Source organism: Diorhabda carinulata, chromosome X, assembly GCF_026250575.1.
Source record: "Diorhabda carinulata isolate Delta chromosome X, icDioCari1.1, whole genome shotgun sequence".
Taxonomy (NCBI): Eukaryota; Metazoa; Arthropoda; class Insecta; order Coleoptera; family Chrysomelidae; genus Diorhabda; species Diorhabda carinulata.
In genome coordinates, this window is record NC_079472.1 from 52107320 (window position 1) to 52130847 (window position 23528).

General features: G+C 30.4%; 1 protein-coding gene across 3 annotated transcripts in view; it reads right to left on the reverse strand.

Moving 5' to 3' along the window:
• The window catches only part of LOC130901865 (intermembrane lipid transfer protein Vps13), a 51659-nt gene extending 28890 nt beyond the window's left edge, over window positions 1-22769 (reverse strand). For all 3 annotated transcript variants that reach the window (XM_057813505.1, XM_057813504.1, XM_057813503.1), the window contains exons 1-19: window positions 22155-22769; window positions 22011-22097; window positions 20780-20977; window positions 17157-17395; window positions 16417-16555; window positions 15879-16267; window positions 15612-15804; window positions 15288-15540; window positions 12375-12626; window positions 12038-12250; window positions 10486-10867; window positions 8568-8712; window positions 8249-8487; window positions 7339-7618; window positions 7035-7261; window positions 3584-3736; window positions 3052-3510; window positions 1382-1657; window positions 870-1149 (exon numbers count right to left, since the gene is read on the reverse strand). In XM_057813505.1, coding sequence (XP_057669488.1) covers window positions 870-1149; window positions 1382-1657; window positions 3052-3510; window positions 3584-3736; window positions 7035-7261; window positions 7339-7618; window positions 8249-8487; window positions 8568-8712; window positions 10486-10867; window positions 12038-12250; window positions 12375-12626; window positions 15288-15540; window positions 15612-15804; window positions 15879-16267; window positions 16417-16555; window positions 17157-17395; window positions 20780-20977; window positions 22011-22097; window positions 22155-22254 — 4504 coding nt within the window. In that variant the 5' untranslated portion in view covers window positions 22255-22769. The remainder of the gene's footprint in view (window positions 1-869; window positions 1150-1381; window positions 1658-3051; window positions 3511-3583; window positions 3737-7034; window positions 7262-7338; window positions 7619-8248; window positions 8488-8567; window positions 8713-10485; window positions 10868-12037; window positions 12251-12374; window positions 12627-15287; window positions 15541-15611; window positions 15805-15878; window positions 16268-16416; window positions 16556-17156; window positions 17396-20779; window positions 20978-22010; window positions 22098-22154) is intronic.
• Window positions 22770-23528: the final 759 nt, after the last annotated feature.

Consider the following 23528-nt stretch of genomic DNA (forward strand, 5'->3'; position numbering starts at 1 on the left):
GAGCGTTTTAACTCCAAATTACTTGATATTATAGATACTAAGAAAACAAACAGTGGTTAGATTAGGTTTGGTTGTAACTACTCAAAAAAAACTTGCCCTCTATTCTACTGGCCCAATAAGCGAGGTTCGTTCATTTAAATCTGATTATAAATAAATGTAATCATCCATCAGTGTTGAAAATGATGTTGTACATATAAAAGGCGTAGCTTCTGGCATGAAATTTACTTCAATTATATAACTATAAATTTGAGGCCTTGTTAAAAAAATCCAATTTAAATAAAAAAAATCACGAACACTGCTAATAAGTAATGATTTTTATCACATTTACCATTACGAGTTGGATATTTCCCAAATTTAGTGATGATTATGATAAGTGCAAATGTAAAAAATCTGACAAGCTTTGTAGGTATAAAACAGTCTAATACGTCTAAAGAAGTAAATGCAAATGAATGATTTCTCCCCCATAGAATATGAGTTTGGTTTGTTTCTACAAAATAATCCGAATCACATTCCCCATTACGAGTTGGATATTTTCTAAACTAACTGGTAAATTTGATAAATATGAAATGATTCATCATATCTTCCAAATTATATATAATCACAGGTAATTTCATATAATCACCAATTTATTATTTTGATTGTAACATATGCATATAATTAATATAGACTGTAAATATGTGTCAAACACAAGTTACATTTTATCACGCTAATACTCACATCTGTTGCAAAATATTGAAGTGAGTGTTAAAATAATGGCAATGTAACATCTCTTTAGTTTTAATACAAAGACACTAAGATTTATTCGGCAATATATTTCAAACCTTGGCTACTGTTTCAGTTGTTATTTGGAAAACGGCAGAAGTACTTACCAAACATTGCGTTATCTTTCTGTTGGAAAGTAACATCAATCATACTTTTAGGCGCACTGGATGCGTCAACAAATTCGTATGATTCATTTTTGCTGGATCTGTCTATCATTCTATTTAATTTATCTTCTCGGCCCGGTCTTTTATCATCCATTAAACAATTCATTAATAGTATTGATGTAACTAATGAGCCATCTGTTAATATCCTGCCTTTTAAAGAAAGTCCCTCTAACGAAAATTTAGCAAATTGATGATTCTTATCCACACAAAACAATCCTTCGGTCTAAAAAGTAGACAGAATGAAATTTATTAAGAAAGTGTAATAGCTACAGATCGCCTATATTTATATGGTGCTCGAAAATCTTAAGCCTAAGTGGAAATAAAATTTCTAAAGAATATAATACTATAAAAAATGTAATGACGATAATGGAATATAGACAATTATGGAAGGGGAAATATTACAGAAAATTAATGAAATTAAAAAATGCACAAACCGTGAATATGAAACTACTGACCTCTACCTTATCCGCATTATGATAAAGCGAAATTATAAACTTTTCCATTGTAAAAGTAAATTTCAAAAATACATGAGGTTTAATTTTTGTTAATGCTTCTGTAGCTACATCTGCATGTTCAATTTCAACATGTTCTGTTTGTGGTGTAACAGTATTGAGAACTTCTTCTTTTACTTCCTCCTCAAATTCTTTATTAGTTACTTCAACTTTACCTTCAGATAAATTTCCAGAAAGAATTGCCATGATTCTTTGGTAATCAATATTTCCCATCATAATCTAAAGAGAAAAATAAATTAATGAAACTGTTGTATAAATTGATTACATATATAAAGTTGGCAACTAATTACTTTCGCTTTTTACTGATAGAGAGCCTCGCATTATTTTTTAATAAATTACGTTAGTGCTGTACTTTGCCGTTTGTCACGTGATACTGGTCACATCGTAACTTTAGAAGTAGGTAGAGTGTGATTTTTATTAAAGCTATTAGTTGTGGATTAATTTTAAATGGAGTGCAGAAACGAACATTTTCGGCGTATTATACTTTTTTATTTCTGTAAAGGAAAGAAAGCTGCTGCAGCTCACAAATAAATATGTGAAGTTACTTTTGGTATAAAAAATTCCGTTCTAGAGATTTTTCCCTCAAAGATGAATAACGTTCTGGTCGGCCTACTGAAGTTGATGACCAAATCAAAGTCATAATTGAAAAGGATCGTCATATAACTGTTTGAGAGGTTACGGCAACGTGTATCATACACAACAATTGAAAAATACTTAAAATGTCTTTGGCTAGTTGGGAAGCTTGATATTTAGGCATCTCACAAATTGAAAGAAATTCATTTAACACAAAGAATCAACATTTGCGATATGCACCTTAAACGAAATGTAATCGACCCTTTTTTAAAAAGAATCATCACTGGTGATGAAAAATGGGTCCTGTACAGTAACATAGTTCGAAAATGATCATGAAGCACGATGAACCAGCACAATCAAAATCGAAAGCTGAAAAATAACAAAAAAAGCTCATGCTATCAGTTTGATGGTTACAAAGGTGTTGTGTTTTTTGAGCTGCTTCCAAGGAACCAACTGATCAATTATGATGTTTACTGGCAACAATTAATGAAACTGGATGAAGTAATCATAGAAAAACAACCGTAATTATCAAATCGAAAAGGTTTAGTTTTCCACCATGATAATGCAAGACCTCACACATCTTTAGCAACAAGTGGGAAACTATTGAAGTTTCGTTAGGAAATGAAGCACATCCCCCATACAGCCTTAATATCGCACCATTTGATTACCATTTACTTCGAAGTTCGCAGATTTTTTTTAATGGTCAAACTTTCACAAATGATGACCTTCAATCGACTTTGTTAAATTTTACGCTAATAAGGACGAGAAGTTTTATGAGCGCGGAATCATGAAATGAAATAAAGATGGCAAAAGGTCATTGAGCAAAATGAAAATTATATATTAAAAATTATTCTTTGTTAAAAAAAATGTTTTATTTTATACTATAAATTACTTTGTCGCCAACCCAATAACAATAGAATATAATGTAATTTCACTTAAATTTAGCAGTTATCGGATAGTTGGTATTAACCACAACAATGGAAGCATTATAATTAGTGAATTACTTATCTTTTGTTATGAAATAAAAAAGGAGTACATACATGTATAGAAGCAATGTTGCCAGATAAATCAATGTCAGGTATAGATGTGTACCAAGATGTAGAAAGGTTTCTTTTAACTGTTAAATTAAAATTAAAAGGATTTAACATAATATGTTCTTGAAGAAGAGAATAATGCTGATCTAGTAAGACTCTGGACACTTTTAACTCTTTGAAACCGATTTTCAAATCATCTATAACTGCGGGGTTATCTTCTTCGTTTTTGACATCCAAAGTTAAAAATTTATTTTCTAATGTTATAATACCCATATCCAGCAGCAAACTGTCATAACTATGGGAATTGATAGGAACCATAATTATTGGAGCTTTAACTACAATATTTAAAGCTATTTTTGTTGCCTTATCATATACTTCCTTCATGTTTTCTTTAGCAGCCTCAGCAGCTCTATGTGAAGCTTCAACAACAGCTTCTTGTGCCGATTGGAATTGATTTAGGAAGTTCTAAAAAAATAGATATATTTGTCTCAGATATATTGATTACAAACTTGTTTTATTAGAATAATAATAAACTTACCAACATATTTGAAACGAACCAGTTCATGAATACAATTCTGGAACGTCCCAATTGAACTTTGACATCTATATCTGGTAAATCACTCTCTGTATCTTCATTATTATTTAATACTACTTGGGCTGTTATAGTTTCACCATCTAAGCGTGACATAATCTAAAATGTATAAAAAATATGAACAAAATATTATCCTACTCAATCAGATATATAGCCAATTTAGAAGTTTATATCAATGAAATTGTTTAGTATGGGTATCAAAGTAACATCGACTATCAATTATTACTGATCTATTGAAACTAAATTGAATTATTATTACTATCATCCGAAACTTGACACACCCAAAATTTAATGATGATCTCAATTAAAATTTTTGTAGTTCTGGAAATATTTTCGGATTCCCAAGGTATATGCTTGTGTTGTGAGCATCATAGATAGTCCTAAGTTGTAAATGAAGTTTTTGTCGGTTAAAATAGTTTTGCAAACTGGTGGAGGTAACAATATATAGCCATATAATCTAATGGAGCATTATCAATCAGGCGAGGGAATAACAAGGGTAGGTGTTAATAATTCTGATTTTTTTCAATTACTTCTGAATCAGTGTGATCATTTATTTCCTCAATGAATTGTTATTGGAATATTCAAATAAGTTTATGAAGTATTTGAAAAGTTAATCTTCATCATTCTACTTAATATTGTCAGAAGCATATTGCTTTATCAATTGTTAATTATTTTTTACTCGAAATTATTTTGATGTCCGGTTTTTCCCGATTTCATTTTTATTTTAAAATTCTATTAGTATATTAGACTTTTGTACTCAAGCTTCTATATTCTTGTTTCACTTTGACTATTGTATTGGTAACTTTTTCCATTTTTTCAAGTGCTTTGAGACTAACTTTATTACCAAATTTATTTGTTGTTTTTGAAAGTACTTCTGGTTACCATAGAATTACAAAAGGTATATGATCAGTTGACAACCAATCATCATTTTATGTTGATTCAATAACACTGGAATCCAAAAAATGTAATTTTTTGTTAGGATCACTTGTCCAAGCAAGTGCATGCAAGAGCCTTGACCTCGTCCACCACATTCTTCCAGTCATCACGGTTCAACACTCGAAGTCTCCACCTCCTCACACCCAGCTCCCGAAGATTCTCTTCGACATCATCCATCCATCGTTTGCGCGGTCGGCCAGGCAGTCCCCGGCCCTCTGTCGGTACGCTTTGCGCACTCCCCGCTCCTGAGACATACGCTCCAAGTGGCCCAGACATGCCTTCTCCTCGCAATAGGAACGCTCTCACCAAAGAGGAGTGCTTCATTACAGTCGCATTCGCATTTAAATAGACAATTCTAACCTCTAATTTTTTATTAAAACTGTATTTTAAAAATTATAATTGTGAATGAATAATTTATAATTATAGTCATATGTGAGGGATTGTATTAATGGATGATCTATATATTGGACTGCTGGAAGATCTAGAAGAAGCTGAAGAAATTTTTGCAGAGCTCCATTGAGTTGTTTTAAGAGATCCTCTAATACATCTCAGTGATGACCAATTTAAAAAAATATTTCGGCTAACCAATGAAAATTTTAGATATGTTTTGACACAATGAACCTGTAAAAACTGCAGTAGTAAGAACTGTTATACTTTTTATTTGATTTTGATTTATATAAACTTATTACAAATATGTAGATTCTAGGTATTTAATATAAAATTGATAGACTGTTGAAAGTTGTTTAATGTACTGATAGTTACCAGTAAGATGTAGGTAATAATTATTGTTTCAGTATCTCCGAATCATCAGTGAGCCGATGTATTCACAAAATTATCGCTCGTGTAACAAATTTGCGAGCTGAAGTGTACATGAGAATCTAAAAATTCCGGCTCAAATCTCGCTAGCGTACATGACAACCGGGCCAAGAATTCTGCAATAGATCCAGTTTTTCCTTCTCCAAACTTGACTTAAGTAGTCATTGTAGATTGAAGTATGCTATTTTTCCCGTTTTCACACGTTTCCATCGAGTTATTATTTTCGGTCACTAGTCACTAGTTTTTAAGCGACCGTACATTTTCAAACTTATACAAGCCTACTTCGAAACACCCTGGGGAGTTCTTCGGTTCCTTGACATAACCATGTATTGGCGAGTCTCTCTCTACAGGAATCCTCATCCAGATCCTCAAGCTTTCCTTCAGTTCACGCTCCCTTCGACTGAATAGATCAATGCCAGGTACTACACTGTTCTGTTGTGCAGAGTTGCTCTTCTATTAACTTCGATATATCTGATGACTCGTTTTAGTGTCAGGTTAAAGAGGGTACACGAGAAGGCGTCTCCTTGCCTAAGACCTCATGCTATTTGGAACTTTCATGAAATCTCACCCGCTATCTTCACTTTGCTCTTGGTCTCAGCTAGGTCATTCGCACCAGGCGAATAAGTTTCGGAGTAATGCAAAAAACGCAGGGTGTTGTAGAGATAAGATCGATAAACAATGTCATAAGTTTCTTTGTAATATACAGGGTGATTCATTAAGAATGTCCTATCTCTGAACTGTAGATTCTAGACCTCAAAATGTATATTATAGTATTATAATCCAATTTTTGCTTTTACACAAACTGTCTAAAAGTACGAATAAGTAATACATTAGTATACCATTTATTAACAATTTAGTAATTAACAAGGGTAATAGTTATTTATCAAGTAATGCCTAGGCATAACGATTTTATTATTTTAGTTGTAATTTTAGCCCAAAAAAAGTTTACTTTGATTTAATTAACACAAACAAGTGCCCTTTATTAGCAAAGTTAAATTGGAGTGCAAATTATTATTTTTCATGCCAAAAAACGTAAAATTGCCAATTTTCAAAGAGAAATTGTGAAAACATAAAAAATTAGTGCGAAAATCAAAATTTAAACTTTGAACACACCCGTATCTCGGAAACTAGCAATATTTGCATAAGGCATGTTGAGCAGAATCATCATATTTTGAGGTCTAGAATCTACAGTTCAGAGATTGGACAATCTTAATGAATCACCCTGTATAAAGAGCTGATTTACGGAAATATTGCGCATGCTTAATCATAAAAAGGAGGTCACTAATTTTTTGTAAAACTGCATGACAACCAGTTACCGATAATTAAATTACCGCAAATAAAATGTAATTATAATGTAAACAACATAGGAAATACCACTTATGCTGAAACAATCAGTTTGAATACAGATAATGATATGTTTATAATGTTGTGTCACAACTACACAAATTTACAGTTGTGATCAGCAGTGAAACAAGTATAAGAGATCATAAGAATGTACAGCTTCTAAGATTTTTGGTTCAGGTGAGTTTTTTGTTGACAACACTATAAGCACCACAAAAAATCTAATTATTTTCTACCCTTCATCAAAGCATTGTTCTATTATATCAAAATAATGGATAATCAAATTATCTTTACATAAACTCACCAACTTATGTACACTTTTATGGTTTAAATCCAGAACTGTAATATCTTGTAATGTAGCATTTACTTGTGTATAATTGTCTTTCACAATGACTGTGGCATTTGCACCGCTTATAGCTACACTAGAAATGTCTGTGGTATCAGAGCAAAACTTTACAGATACCTCTTTCAAAGCAGAATTTATTTTAATTTTGATAGTTTCGACCATTTTTTTCTTCTTTTTTGATCGTTCTGTAACAAAACAATGATATAACAACTTCCAGTCATTTATTATTTGAATAACATTCATATAATGTTCAATTACTCACTTTTGATTTCCTTGGCTGGAATTTCAACAAACTCTTCACCTATAGAAGCAAGTTTGGATACAAATCCAAAGTCATCTTGGGTTGTTGCAATCCTATCTTGCAGACTGTTTTGTTTTTCTGTGGTAGAAGCCGCTATTTGATTTTGGATATCGGTAGCAAAATTCATTAATGATAACAATCCTTCTTGATGAAGTATGATGTTCAAAACATCAAAATCTAAAAGAAGACTGGACTCGCACGATTTGTAAGTGGAATGGAAATCGCAATATTTTGGATCCACCTAAAAGAATGGGTGAATAATTAGATTTCTCTTGTTGATTGATGATACCAAAGGATTTCAAAAAGTGCATAATGCAAAGTGGATAGCTTTCTAAAGAAGAGCCCTACTTTTTGGGATTTTTTCTACAGAATTAAGTTCTATAGAGCCAGTAAAGTAGCAATAAGACCCCGAGTCAATGAAGAGGGTTGAGTTAGTTGATATTTAAGTACAGATAATTTGGTTTAGCTGCCCCACAAGTCATATATCAACACATCTACTATTTATCAACCTACAAAGAGTATATGATTTTATTGCAATTGCTAACATTTTTTATTATTTGTCGTTTTATTATAATTAAAGTTTGAAATGTGAGTAATCAGTATCATTACAGACTACTTCCACGAAAACAGGATAATTCTAAACAATTGTGAGAAATAATTCCTAAACAAAGTGATAAATTCGTGAGTAATATTCGGTAGCCATAAGCCAACAAAAACAGTAAAAGGTTAAGAATAAATTGTGCTCTTTGTGGTAAGAAGCAAAGGACTATAAAAAGTAGTAACAAACAGCAATATTAAATTATGTATCATTTCATAACATTATTGGAAGAAATTAATCATAAAATATGTATACTAATGATAGAATGTTTACCTGTATAAAATGAACTTTAAACAGAGAATGATTTTTTTCGTTTTTGCCAATAGGAGTTTCAATAATTTTGATTTTTTCAAACCCTCGATCCATTACCAATTCAACACCCCCTAACATCATGGAAATATTCGTAACGTAGGTTTGTTGTTGTAAATTACATTTTATACTGTCTACTCTGAAAGTAGCAAGCTGTTTTTCTGATACGGTTGTCACTTGATGTATAACAAGTAAGGAAACTTCTGTAAAAATAACATAAATCAATATGTCGCAAATTCGTAAAACAATATTGTAGTTAAAGAATTAAACAAAAAAAACTTACTAGACATTTCAAATTCAGCTTGCAGAGTAATAAATTGCACATTGGATTCATGATGTTCTAAATTATCTATAAGTTGTTTGGTTTGTTTTCCAGTGGCTTGCATTTCTTTGTATTTCAACAATAATGTACTTGAAGCAGCTTTTTTCTGAAATATACATGTATACTTAATATATTATGATAATATATTTTGTTGTTGTGGTCATGTTCATCAACCTTTTAAAGAGAAATATAACTGACATGATATTATTCCACGAACCTAAATTAAACCTGTCAAAGATAAGATTATATTCTATTATAAAATTTAGTTCATCTAATAATTTTGGAGGAGAGGAACCCCCCAAAACAATAGAACTGGTCTAATAAAAACCTAAACAAGCACCTGATTCAAGTGACTAATAACATGATAGTGTTAACTACAGAACATACCAAAAACAAGGTCAACTTGTATTTTAATCTCGGCAACACAAATTTAGTTTTGCCACATGCCAATAATGATGCTATTGTAATAAAAATGTGTCATTACTGAATATCTGAATTCCCGCCACATTTCTGTCAATTTCAATACAATTTCTTATTTGTTTTAGAGCCAGGTAGGGAGCATGGCCCTAGACGAGAAGGGTTTTTTTAGATTTCTCAAATTCTTTCCTGGTGTGTATACTAAATGGAAGAAAATTTGTAAAATTCAAAGCTCAACACCAAGTTATTGCTTGTGTGGAAATAATTTTCTGGAAAGTAATTTTACAAATTGCAATAGGAAACATTTGAAGTATAAAGCAGTCCCTTCTAATCCTACCTCTCATCTGCATCTTCATTGTCTACTTCCATTTATGAAGATATATTATGTTCCTCATCTATTAAAAAACACCAGAAATTCTTTACTTCGGTGCTACTACTTATTACTTCGACTGTGACAAATTGATATAGTTTATTAGAAGAAAAATATTTGGCTGCTGTATCCTTTATTTTTTCCGGTTTGTATGGAGTGAACTATATGAACTTCATAAGCAGTTTAATCGCTTAATGGAAATGGAGGACAGAGAGATGTTATCTGATGGAATCATGTGGGATCAAATTATTTAGTTGTTTATAAAAGAAAGCTGATTTATTTTACAATTTTATTGGTTTGTTTACAGGGAGAATATTTATTTTTGATTTTCAAAATTTTTATGTTTATTTTTCTTTAAAAGATTGCATTATGTTTAATTGGTTTATGTTCTTGGTTTGATTTTGAGACACGTTTATGATTTGGTTAAGAATTTTCGACACTTGTTTGTTAAAACCCAAAATGAAAGTACTATATTGTTGTAATGATATTATTTTACTGTTTCATTTCTGGTTAGTATTTATTTACATATTATACTATTCAATTTGTTAGAAAAATCTGTATTTTGTTAGTTCTTATTTTAAAAGTTATATTGTAATCATGACTATTAATTTTCCTTGATTTAGTTGAAAATGTAAGTAAATATAAGTTTGTAAATAAAAGTGTCCCAGGTCTAAGATGTTTTTTTATCGTTAATTCAGGAAACTGTGATATCAGAACTAGATGAAAATGAATAACAATTAAGTTTGCTTTTCTTCTAAGGGTATGTTCTATGGAGCTAACAAATCAAATAGTTAATGAATAATAATTGTCGAAATTGCACCAAGTTTGCTAGTAACTAGCAAATAAATTATTAAAGCCTATCAATAAATATATTTCAATAATTCTGAACTATAACTACTTCAAATATAATCAATTACCATTAAAAAACTGTACTTTAAATAATAAACATAGAATTCCATGTAATTGCAATCATATGAAACAAAGGACAAATTGCTGAATTTGAATACTTCTAGAGGCTAAACTTTCCATAAATGTGAAACGTTTTCAACAGTAAGTCATAGATTGTTATACATAATAAAAAGCATAACTTACCAAAGGCTGAGTTTCTGGAATATCTCCGCCAGGAAACTGAATGCTTGTAACTAAATCTACTAGCAACAATAACCTAGCATCAGACACAACAACGTCAATAGAAGGAATTACTCCATTTATTTTATTCAAAGGTAAACTCGGATCGTCTGTAATAATACATGAAGAAAATGTGACAGATACAGAAACAGGTTTAAGTAAATGCATCTTAGATATGCCTGTTACCAATGCTTCTTTCCAATTTTCATCACTTTGAGCAGCTAATATTTGTACGTTAGTCAATTCCAATTTGAAATTGTCGTAACAGTTCTTTTGCATATATTCTAAAATTTCCGTTTTCGATTTTCCTTCGTCACTTAAAAGTTTAACTTTTTCAGATGAAATCCTTAAAAAAACAAGCTTTAATAGATTGATCATTTAATCCGAAGGAGGTTTAATGACACCTAAAGAGTTTACTGTGTAGCTAGCACAAGAACCGAAATTAACAAGAAATAAAAAAAAGAAAAATTTATAAAAATGTAAAAAATAGATAGTAGAATAAGAGTCATCTATTCATTGCTTAAAAAATATAAGGAAATTCACAACCAAATTATAAATAAAACAATCAGACGCAGTAACATATTTTTGGAATGGATGCTAGGCTAGGTCAAAAAATATGATAGAAGTTGAGAAAATTTTGATAAATAATGGAAAAGTTCTAAAAAAACATTTTAAGAGAACTATTGTTATGATTATAGAAGGATGAGTAAGAAGTCTTTGAAGAATATGAAAGGTTTTGCCAGAGACAGAATAGCTTGGTAAGTATGGGTAGAAGAGAAGACAGTTTTATGCCTGAAAAGGTTTTCACTTTCAATCGAAGATAATGTAAGGAATATCGATTTCCTCAAAAAATATGGGGAAAACATTTTTATAACAACAATTACTTACGATACATTTTTTTCAACGAATGTGTCTTCGTGTGTTGAGATAAGCAGAGATTAGTTAGAACCAGCAGTGTCTGCCCGAAAATAGGGATCTTAAACAATGCAGTTTTGTTTCTGGTTAGAGAAAAGTACCAAAAAGCTCATTAAAGGTAAAACTTTATCTATAGCAATGTTTGGATATTGCTTTAAAGAGATATAAGTGATTTAATATTGAAAACGAAGCAGCTAAGGATGAGGTATTGTCAGGATATTCTTCGATCTTAATAACAAATGATAACATGCAAAAATGTGATTGCGGTACTAGAACCTTGGTGAAAGTTGAGCTGAAACGTGCCGTGCCACAAGTGGCATTTGATTCGTCATTTCAAAGAAGCCTTTCAAAAATCTTGCAGTCATGGATTCGATCTTGAAATAAATGCATTGCTAGCATAGGCAGTAATTTGGGATTAATTGAAAGTTTTCACGTTTTCACTTTGTTTGATTGAAATAATTCACTGTATTTTTATATCACCCTTAGTACTTGGAAATTGTAGAATTAAGTCGAATCTAAATTTCTAATTTCAGTTAAATAAAATGATATTGAATTGTGAATTATGTCACATATAAAAAGTTGAGCAAACAATCGGACTAACCTTTGGCCAAAAGAAAATATTTTCACTCTTCCCAAATTTGCCAATAAAACATTTTCACTACCAGTATATTTTCCACCATAAGGTAAAATTAACAATGGCGCTTGTAAATCGATATTAAGATCTATAAGAGGTCGTTTTTCAACAGCATATTGAAGGCCCAAAGATGACATTTCCTTTATATCAGTTAATTTATGTGCAGCTACATCTGTTATCCTGAAAATAAAAATATTTATTGAAGGCCAAGAAACGTACAGTATTAGTCCTATTAATTATGAAGGATTAATGAATATATAATCAGCTTTATAATTTGAAATTATAGAATAATAAGTGTACTTACTGTTCTAAATTTGAATCTGGAGGAATCTCGAAAATCTTCACTGCTCTATTTATTGTAGTGGCATCATAGACAATTTTAAGAGGTAACGCTGTTACGTGTATTCGTTGATCACAAGTCTTATCCAAAGGATTTTTTTCAAATAAAACTTCAAGAAGACCTTGACGATTCTTAGTTTCAGATATTATCAAATAAGGTATGAAATCTTCTTGATGATAACCTTCTCCGGTTAAATCATCTACCTTCACCTGAACCCTAAAAAATCATGGTAGGTATAGAGTTTTGTCTATTAATCCTGTAAAAGGTTATTTTTTTGTAGTTTAATATTTTTTTAAGGTTAACACTCTCTATTTTACATTATTTATTATTATTAGTTTTATTAGTATTATTATTATTAGTATTAATCCTACAAGCCACAAAACACGGGATACCATTATTTTCCTCAAAGAAACGTTTAACATAAGAATAATTTCACGCGAAAATTCTGTTAATTGTACAACATTGTGAGGTCTAATCGTTTAGATTATTTTGTAGAAATTTCAGGTTAAGAAAAAGCAGACTATTGAACCCAATTTCAGACAAATTATTGTCGAAATATAATAGGAAATATTTTGCTTAATGAGCATACTATATTACCTGACTTGTGCCGCCATCAGGTCGACCTGAGGGCGGCATAAGTCAGGTAACGCTCTCGAAAAATTGGCAGGTGTCTACGCGGAAAGTCTCGTGGGTCCATACTTTTTGAAGGTCAAGTGACACGACAAAAAGTTTTCTGGAAATGCTCGAAGATTTACTTGGGCAGATAGACAACGATTAAACACTCGCGAGCATCCATCATTTCAAACAGGATGGATACCACACTTACGCCTTATTTAGTATCTTAATATTCATTTTGGACAATGGGGAGGTAGACGAGGATTCGTTGAGTGGCCCGCACGGCCATGTGACATCTTGTGATATCTTCCTGAGGGACCTTCTCAAGGACCGCGTTTTTGCAAGAGGACCACCCTTCCCGACCTCCAAACTGCAATTGAAAAAGAATTTAAAACTCTTTAAGGACAGCTTGACATGCTTTGCCGGATCTGCCTCTCCGTTGAGATACGTTGCCGTAATTGCATTGATCAAGGGCATCTTGAACCTTCTTTCTAATTCCTTTTGTATTTTTTTAATGAATTCATTTTGACGCTGCTCGTTTTCTCTTAATGCAAATTTGTTAGCTGATTTTATATACTATCTCTCCAATTTGTTACCATAATCTTTCTGATGTCCTCTTTTACTTGTTCCTTCGATTTAGATTTTAGTCTACCTTTTGACCTTTTTTACTTGTGGTTTTCTTTGTTATATTCTTATATTTATAATATTTTCTCTATTTTCTTTGTGTCAATTACTATTTGTACCTCCACTTGTTTTCGCTGTTTCCTTTCCGAATTATAGTATATTTAAAATAAATAACCGACAAACCAAAACAAATACGTAAGGCATGCCATAATACTGCAATTATATCAAGTCTGAAAGAGACTAAGGACCCCTTATATCGTACTTCTAGAGTAATATATCTATATCGTTACATTCATTTGTCTATAATACTCCCGTGAGTGCGAGTATATATAAAAAATGGGGTTTTTTCGGCGTTAATATCAATCTTTTATTCATCCAAACCCCAATTAAATTTCTCATTCCAAGATTGCTTTATCTGTACATCTATGATGAATCATGATCTCAGAGAAGAAGCACATTGATTCAAATCACTAGTTAATGCGAAATTGTCGAGAATCATGTAACAAAATGAAAACAATAGTAACAACAAAATGGGTAGGTTAATGAAAAAAACCATGGATTTTGTCTAATTTGATGAAACCATGTACATTATCTCCAGAAAATTAAAGATATTAATAAAAGTTGTATTACAAAACACGAAAGCCAAAGTAAGATATCTGGAAACACTAACAGAATAAAAATAATCAAAGGAGTCAAACAAGGCGACTCGATCTCTCCAACCTGGTTTAATATGATTTTTGAGAACGTAATGAGAAAAGCAGAATTAAAATAAAAACATTATAACAAACCAAATACAAGCAGTAGCATACGCAGACAATATAACAATATTGGCTAATACAAGAGAAGATCTAATAAAGGCAATCAACAAATTGGAAACAGAAGCAAGAAAAGTCGGTCTAGAAATAAACCAATCAAAAACCAAAAACATGAAGGACACAGAAATACGTAATTGAAACTGTTTCCTCATTCAATTATCTAGGATTAACAATAGAGAGAATACAAAAAGGATATCGAACATCTGGAAAAAATAAAAACTTACTCAAAAGCAGAAATATTAGTAAAAAGAGCAAAATAAAAATATATAAAACTTTAAAAAGACCAGTGATTGTGTAAGCCATGTAAACAACTGTCATAGATAAAAAGAAAGAAGAAGACCTGAAGATAATCGAAAAATACTGAGAACTATACTCGGATCAAATATTACAGGAGATGGACAGAAGATTGAAGAAAAATAAAGAAATAGAAGAACTGGGAGTAGAAAATATAATCAGATATGTATGTAAGGTATGTAACCTACAGAAATGGTGAGGAGGATAACACAATAGATACCTCTATCGCCAAGAGGTAGAGGCTGATCAAGAAACCAAATTGAAGAAGATACCAAAATCCTAGAAATAGTAGACTGGAAAGCCAAACCCAAAACAGAAAAGAATGGAGAAAGCTGACAAACAAGCTAGGACCAAGAAAAAACTACAACAAAAGAACAAGGGGAGTCATCCACCCCAATAAAGGGATATGTAGGCGCCCCAAACGCTAGCCATAATCCAAGGGATTAAACAGCATGATGATGGTGTACATCAATAGTAAATAGAATATTTAATTGAATGAATAACTTTTTTTCTATTTAGTGCAACTTACTTTACAGCTGAAGCAGCGGGTCTTGTTTCTAATTTACATCTGACTGTATTGAGATCAATTTTGAGAACTCTAATGAAACTTTCTTCTCGAGTTATATCAGATAATTCGACTATAAGTGATTTCAACAGGAACGCACATGATAAATCGACGTACTCTTCTGGATATTCAGTGGGGGCTGCGTTTTCTTGATATCCAATGGCTTTATATAAGTTCTCTTTTTCTTCGGGTGTCATTTCCTTCTTAAATTGGTCAACTGTAAATGGAACAATTCGTTTTAAATATTTTCAATATGTAATAGTTAATAGTTGAGTTGTGAATACTCACTAATATCAATTTTTGAACTATCTATACTGCCTTTTGATTTAGAACCCCACGCCCAATCCCACCAAGATTGTTTTCCCTGTGTCTGAGCTTCTTTCACTGCTTCAGCTTTCACCTGTTGTCTAATTATGATGAGATTAGTTAAATCTAATGTCTTTTCACATGTAATGAGCCTATCCGTTTCATCCGGTTTTAACTAAAAATAATAAACACAAATGTAATACAAATCATTTCAAGTGATTAGTAAGTTTGTATAATATAGAAACTCACCTGCTTTTTCTGTTGCTTTGCGGTAAATAAAGTATGATATTCCTTACACATCTGCCTATAATTTAAAATGTGATCCCAATTCCAATCTCTTCTTTTTCTTCTAACATCACCTTCTAAAACAGCTGTGATTGCAAATTTCCACCATTCGTGGTAATGACCTTTATATTCCGTTATATTTGGCCTATATTTGCGATATGGCAAACCTTTCGTCATTCTACCCATAGAATCCACCAATGATATTATATCTCGGTATTGACATTTATTTATGCCGACGTAAAGAGTTTCCATTTGCAAATTAAAATGGAACTTCGGTATTGAGTAAGACGGATCATCTAATTCCGGTTTTTGATTCATGATTAAACGAGCAGAAGAGTTAATTGGTCCCAGAACTAAATAAATAACTGATTAGCCCAAAAAATGTCTAACTTATCTTCTATTCAATTTATGTCACTCAATAAAAAAATTTAGGAAGTGAAGACATTTATTTAAATTAATATCAAACAACAGTAGATAGGCGACAACAATTTAGAAGACTTACTATATGTAAACCCTTCTGGCATATGTGATTTGGTGGCAATTCCAAGTTCCAACTTTTTCAACATCTGAACAACGGGAAGATCTCCATATAGAGAGGTCTTACAATTTAGATAGACAGACAAACTTTCCAAGTAAAGGATCTAAAAATCATCAAAACTGAGTTTATTTTTTTTTCTATGAAGTGTATTTTTTTCAAATTTCAAATCCATGGTGTTAGTCTCAAGCTTGAATAAACACCATTCAAGAGATAAGAAAAGGATAAGAAGTAGTGATTATCTGGCAAAGGATGATAGTATAAGTAAACAATGAAAAAAAATAAGAAGCGTGACCAATGGTCATTAATTCCTCCAGTGTTATGAATCCTGCATTTGAGTTTAGAATACTTAATATACATAAAATGTAGTAAACCTTGCTATGAGTTACAGCGCATAGATCAAGTATGTCAAGAAAGATATTATTGGGATTCTTTTAATATAATATAGAAATGTGAATATACTGAAACGATATGTAATAAAAAAGTACTACATTTTGCAGGTTAAACAAGAAATAATCGATGAACAAACTTGTTTTAAAAAATCATAATTTCCATATTATTGGAACTACATAAATGTTGTACAATATTTTCACACAATTTTAGGACAAAACAAATTTAACTACACTTTTTCTATTAAAAATTTTGTTGATACAAAAATTGAATTGATATCTATTGTTTAAATCTGGTATCTAACTAATACTCTTTACCTTATAAATTTTAACAATATCATCAGAAATTGTTTTTTTCCAATTAGAATCAGTACTTTCCACGATGAGCTGATCTAAAGTGACACCAAATGCAAATGGAAATTTTGAATTAGTTACTTTATCTTCATATCTAATATGAATATGTTTAATGTTAAGTTGGATATTCTTGATGATGGAAGCAACTAATTTTTCCGCAAATTCTTGAGTCCATCCTGATTTTGCTGGTGCTTTACCTGCCACTACAATAAAAATATATAATATTTCTGAATCTCAACGTTTCTAAAACTAAAGTTTTGTCGTCACAGCTTTTTGTACTAAATAATATCACCATTGACTTTGTGGAATCTGTAAAATTTTCAGGGTATGTTGAGGACAATTCTTTGAAATGGTAGTTACATATTGTCGCTTTATTGATAAAATTAATTTCTACTTGTTTTACGCTAAAATCGGGTTCCAAGGACTTATCAACCTCTACAGTTTATAATGCCCTTTTTGAATCACATCTACATATCTGGGATATGTATTGTGAAACTGAATTTGAGCTAATCTTCAAACTACAGAAGAGAGTTTTTAGTTATTTACTCAGATTAAACAGTAGTACTCACTGCCGGGAATTCTTTAGAAGATTCAAAATATTGACTCTCCCTTCCTTATTCACATCTGAATCCGTAAGTACGCTTCTCCTATTTTAAAAAGATTATTGTTCTATCAACTGTGAGACTGTGAAGCACGATCTTTATCTGCCTACTTCATGCTCAGAATTAATCAAAGGCTCGATATTGTACAACGCGAAAAAATGCACAATCATTTGCCAATCGAAATCAAATCTATAACATCTTTTCCCGCATTTCGTAAGAATTTAAAGGCATATTTCCTGGAAAGTACCTACTGAGCATTCTACATACTTATTTTTAATTTAAATTATTACATGTTTTAGGATTGTTGTATATATTACATTATAAAATTCTCACAATGTACATTTTAAAGAGTAATATCGTTATTTATTGTATTTTTGTTGTGTATACTTCATATTTAGATTTGATTTCATTTTTGTAATTATTTAGTTATTTGTGTTTGTTCTATAGTTATTTACAAGCTATTGTCTACAAATTGTAAATGTTTTGACAATAAAGAACTTTTTTCTTCTTTTTCTAGTATAATGCTTTCAATTTAAATTCAATAAATAAATTCTTCAAGCTTTTTTACTTATACATCACAGGAATGTATTTATTCAACTCGTTAGAGGTATTAGAACGTACTGATGGGATTTAATTGGTAGTAAAATGGCTGCCTCATTTTATCAATATTTGTTTGGTTGGAGCTCTTTTTTCAAGTCGTTGAAATGACACTAATTAATAATCATCGTTCAAAAGGACTTGGTCCAGTAAAGAAAAAACAAGTTTTTTAGCCAAATTTCGTTTTATAGATCAAGATATTTTCTTTTAAGAGTTATACACTCAATCTTTCGACTTTTCAATCTTGCTGAACCATTTTCACCAACTTCTCTGTGCTATCTATTTTCAATCTTCATATGCCATTTTTATAGTACAATTTTCTGAAAATAGGCTTCTCTATCAATGATGACTTCCTCATTTGTTTGCAATTTTTTCCTTAAACTTTTTATCGGGTCTAAAAACAGCCAGTAGTTATTGGGGGCAGATCTGGAGAGTGTAGTGGGTGTGGAAGCAATTCGGAGTTCAATTCATGAATCTGACCATCGTTTTTAACAACTTGTCATGGTAAAAGAGATTTTGCTCTGAATAAGAGGCCACTTCAATCTGTTCAATAAGATACGGTAAGAAGTCACTGTAAAAGTTTTTTCCCCTCATCAAATAATCAATGAACAATATGTATTAAAAAATACCATAAACTTTCCAGTCTGTTATGGCGATTTTACTCATTCTAAACGAGTCCACCTCACTCGAATGAGTAACAGTGTGTAATGGCGAATCCGTGGTCATGTATACACTTTTCAGGACTTTTTTATCTTTTATACATCCGGATCGTTGGTGCCTTTATGACCAAACTACTTGTCTCAACGGTATTTTTTATGATTTAAAAGTAATATTTAATCAACGCTTGGAATTATTCTTTTCTACTATTTAAAAACTCACTATATAAAACTTTAATGAACAAACTATTGTCCATTAAACTGGAGACTTATTGACTGATATATTAGCTGAATAGTATAATAGACATCAGGTGTTATGACTACCTATTTTTTTATTATTTTGCTCAACAAAATATATGTGTATATATATCAATAAAAAATTATCAAAAAATGTTACAAATTAGTGTATCTCCGCCACTGATAAAATTATTTGGCGACTTATCAGATGTTAGTGGTGACATAAAACCCAAATATAATTTCCATAAAAAACCAATTAATCAAATAACCTTACAATAACATTACATTTATATCAAAGAGTGACATAAAAATTTATTTTCAAGAATGAAAAAAGGCATATTAGTTATATCTAGACTAATTAAAAGGCAAACGGATTATATTTCATAAATACTTTATCATTATTTATTTTATTATAAATAGGAATTGTTGCAAACACCTTTTAATGAATCTTGTTTATTCATTCATCAAATAAATTTGGTAATTCGACTGATGAGATTAATTAAGTTCATTCAATATTTTGTATAATTGTAACTTGTTGTGAATGAAATTTTTCAAAATAAAGTTTTGAAAGTTAAATATGTAATTTATTATGTAGGAACGACTAATGCAAACGAAGGAAAATGATAAGATCAATTAACACTGATTAGAAAAAAAAAATTGTTGTTCAGATAAGAAATAAATTATTTACTGAATGTTAAGTAGCTACTTATCAAGTTTAGTGCAATAAACATTATTACATATAGTGATTAATATTGAAAGCATTTTTTCTATTGCTCATTACTTATTTTTAAGAATAGCCCACTGATATTGATTTAGAGTATTTTAAAGAGCAATAAATTAATTTCTAGTTCAAATATAGATTAGAACATATACAAGTAACTCATAAATATTTTGAAAGTTGGGCAATTACTTTTCTACAATTTTTTTCTTATTAGAATAACCACATAACTTTGGTTTGAAATTAATATAAAGATTATCTTCTACCATGTTAACATCTTGTAACACATTTAAGAGTCAATTTATATTGAAAATCCAGTACAACAATGGAAAGTCAATTAGAAGGAATAAAGGATACACCATTGGTGAGACATTGTGGTAGGGTAATATAAATAAGTTGATCCACTAATATAGAATGGGAAACTGGGAAAAGTGGGATAATAGATTAAAATCAAAAACATAGATATGCTACATATAATTGACCATGGAAAGAAAGTAAATCATCGGGATACTCAGAAATACTTCGAAAATTTCTCTCGAGTATCGTTGCATAAATCACATTGTTCATCAATCAATCAGAAACCCAAGGAAATTTACCTTTGGTCTCTGGTTATTTAAACACACAGTACAGTGTAATTATGAATTTGATGCGTTGGTAGTAAATAGTGATAACATTTCCAGTAATTCCAACTCAAAATTTCTAAATTGTGCCCAGTTAACAAACTTTTTTATTAAAAAATATATGTTTTCTAGATTTGAAAATATTTTTAATACTTACACTTTTCTTCTTCGAGCCTTTTTGCTTCTTCAATTCGATGAATCTCCTTCAATTTGAAATCATAAAGTCTTCGTTCTTCTTTTACTGGATCAAATTTAACTTGTTGATTTGGTTGTACTAACAAATATATATCTTCAACAGTGATTATAGTACTGGATGTGTATAGAGATTTCCATGGTATTTTCAAAACAAGCTTTCCTGAAAATTACAAATACTTGGAAAAGAGGTCGTTTATATTACAAGTACCCCATTGTGAGTGGATTTAATTACCCCCTAATTGTCAATATTATAAATAAAAAAGGGTTAAAGAAGTGTTTATAGGTGCAGAATTAGTACCAGAAAGTTATTAAAGATTTTTGGTGTGAAAACCTTCTATTGTTAATGGAAAAATGTCTTCCTTAACAGATAAGAATGAAAGTGTCATTTCTTACATAAATATTCAAGTTTTTCCTAAAAACGAGATGATAAAACGAGAATTTAAATACTTTGAAGAGCAATAATTTGCCACAAAAACTTGTTAGCTTATTGCCAATTCAACACTATAAATAGAAATTTATTTTTTACTATTATATCCATTTTTGCCCTTTAAAATGAATAAATTTTTCTAAAACCAGAGAACAATTTTCAGCTGTGATATCAATCAAAAACACCAAATTTAAATTACATAAGATTGTGTAATTTTAAATTCTTAGAAAGGTATTATAAATTTTAGAAGAAAATTAACCAAATAGCAATATTGGAAATTATGATAAAATTCATATTAAATAAACAGTTTTTTAATATTTTGCAAGATTTAACCAAATCTGAATAATATCCATTCACACATTCAATATTGCCAAGGTTAAAGGAAGTTATTGATAATAATGAAATTAGTAACAATAAAAAAATAATAATTGAATGTCACAGATTCATATATTGAGTAGCTATACTAGGAATAATTTTTTATTGGAATCTCCTTAAATTTATTCTAGGGTATTCTGTCTGTATATTTTAATTGAAGATTTGCTAATTTGTATGCATTTAGTTAAAATTTGGTATCTATATTTGAATTTTAATGAGGAAATTTTAGCGTCCATATAAAATTTATGTATTAAAACTAGCATGTATTCCTAATTTAAGCATGTTATTTAAAATAAACAGTGAAGGTTTCTTATTAAATAACTATTACCTCATCCTATAAAGGTCAGTAGTTCACCAAACCTACTTTAATTGAGTATTAAAGACTACAAACCTATTTTTCCATAAACAGACTGTACAGGTAAATCTAACTCTGCTAGGGCAGCCGGTTTTAGGACTAAATCTTTCAACTCAACGTCTCCTAAAAAGAAAATTAAAAAAAAATATAAAAAAAACTTTCAGTTTATTTTACTTATACCTCCCCATATTCCAACATTTAATTGATTTTCATCCAAGTTTTCGACAAATTCTCCAAGATATTTATTCAGAACATAGGAAAGTACACTTTGGAAAACCATTTCGATTTTCTTAAGGGTGAAAAACTTTATCAACTCCCTATTTTCTAATTTTAGACATTACATGTCTCTTTCAACATGACATCTATTAATCAAGGTTATGTTTATTTCTTCAATTTTTAAAATCAGTTCTACCAATATCAGGTGAAAAAATATCTAGATTGCAGGAATAGATTGATGAAATGTAATTATTTTTTTTTGTATATATTGTTGTCAAACGCTGGTATCCAATGCATCCAATTTTCGATGATACAATCAGCTACCTTTAGAATTAAAAATGGCAAATACATTTAATAAATTCCGAAGATTTACAAAGACAATTCTGCTGAAAAGACATTATTATTCTGTGGAAGAATTCTACAATCTACCGTATACTCAATAGACTGGCATACGTCAATTTAGTAAGAAGTAAGATATTATAATTATTATTATTGAAACACATTATTATTTTATATTATTTAATAAAAAAATGTGTCGCTTTATCCATAAAATTGTAAAATTTTCTGATGACAATATATTATCACTTTCTCAGATTCAGATCAAAAAAAAGATTTTGCATGTTTTTCGTTAAATAATTTATTGTACACTACTTGTACTTTTTACCTTTCGCACTTGGCCCTTTTCTGTTTGTATTTTTGTAAAGATAACAGAAGATAAAGACGTAATAAGTTATTCGTAATACATAACTTACGGAATAGCATCTATCCATAATCCATATTTATTTTAATTTATTTCAAATTTAACAGCTGTTATCTCAACTCGAAATAATAAAACAAAACAGGCCTAAGAAAGCGCTTCTAAATATATTTTTTTTTCACTACAAGTGTTATTTACAAGATGAGACGAATAAAAGGCTTAGAGCAAAAGCAAAATGGCAGCGGAGTCATACTCCAAATGATAAAAGAGAGTTCAATCACGCAAGACACATATTCAAGCTAAAAATTAGAGAGTTACAAGACAATACTTAACAAACCTTAACCGATATGATCACTCCATCTGGAAACCAATCAAATACTCTAGAAAACCAATAACACTAACCTTTTCTCTAAAAAATTGCCAAACACTTGGGTTAGAAGCAGTAAAGAAAAAGCCAACCTCTTTGCTCAACATTTGAAGAATGTTTTCACTCCAAACAATGACCTCCCTATACATAACAATCTAATTAATACTCCACTCTACAATCCAGAAGAGAGCCAAACATCAATAAAACTCACAAGCCCGAAAGACATAAAAGAAAATTAAAAATTAAATCCTTAAACAATAAAAAGGCACAAGGA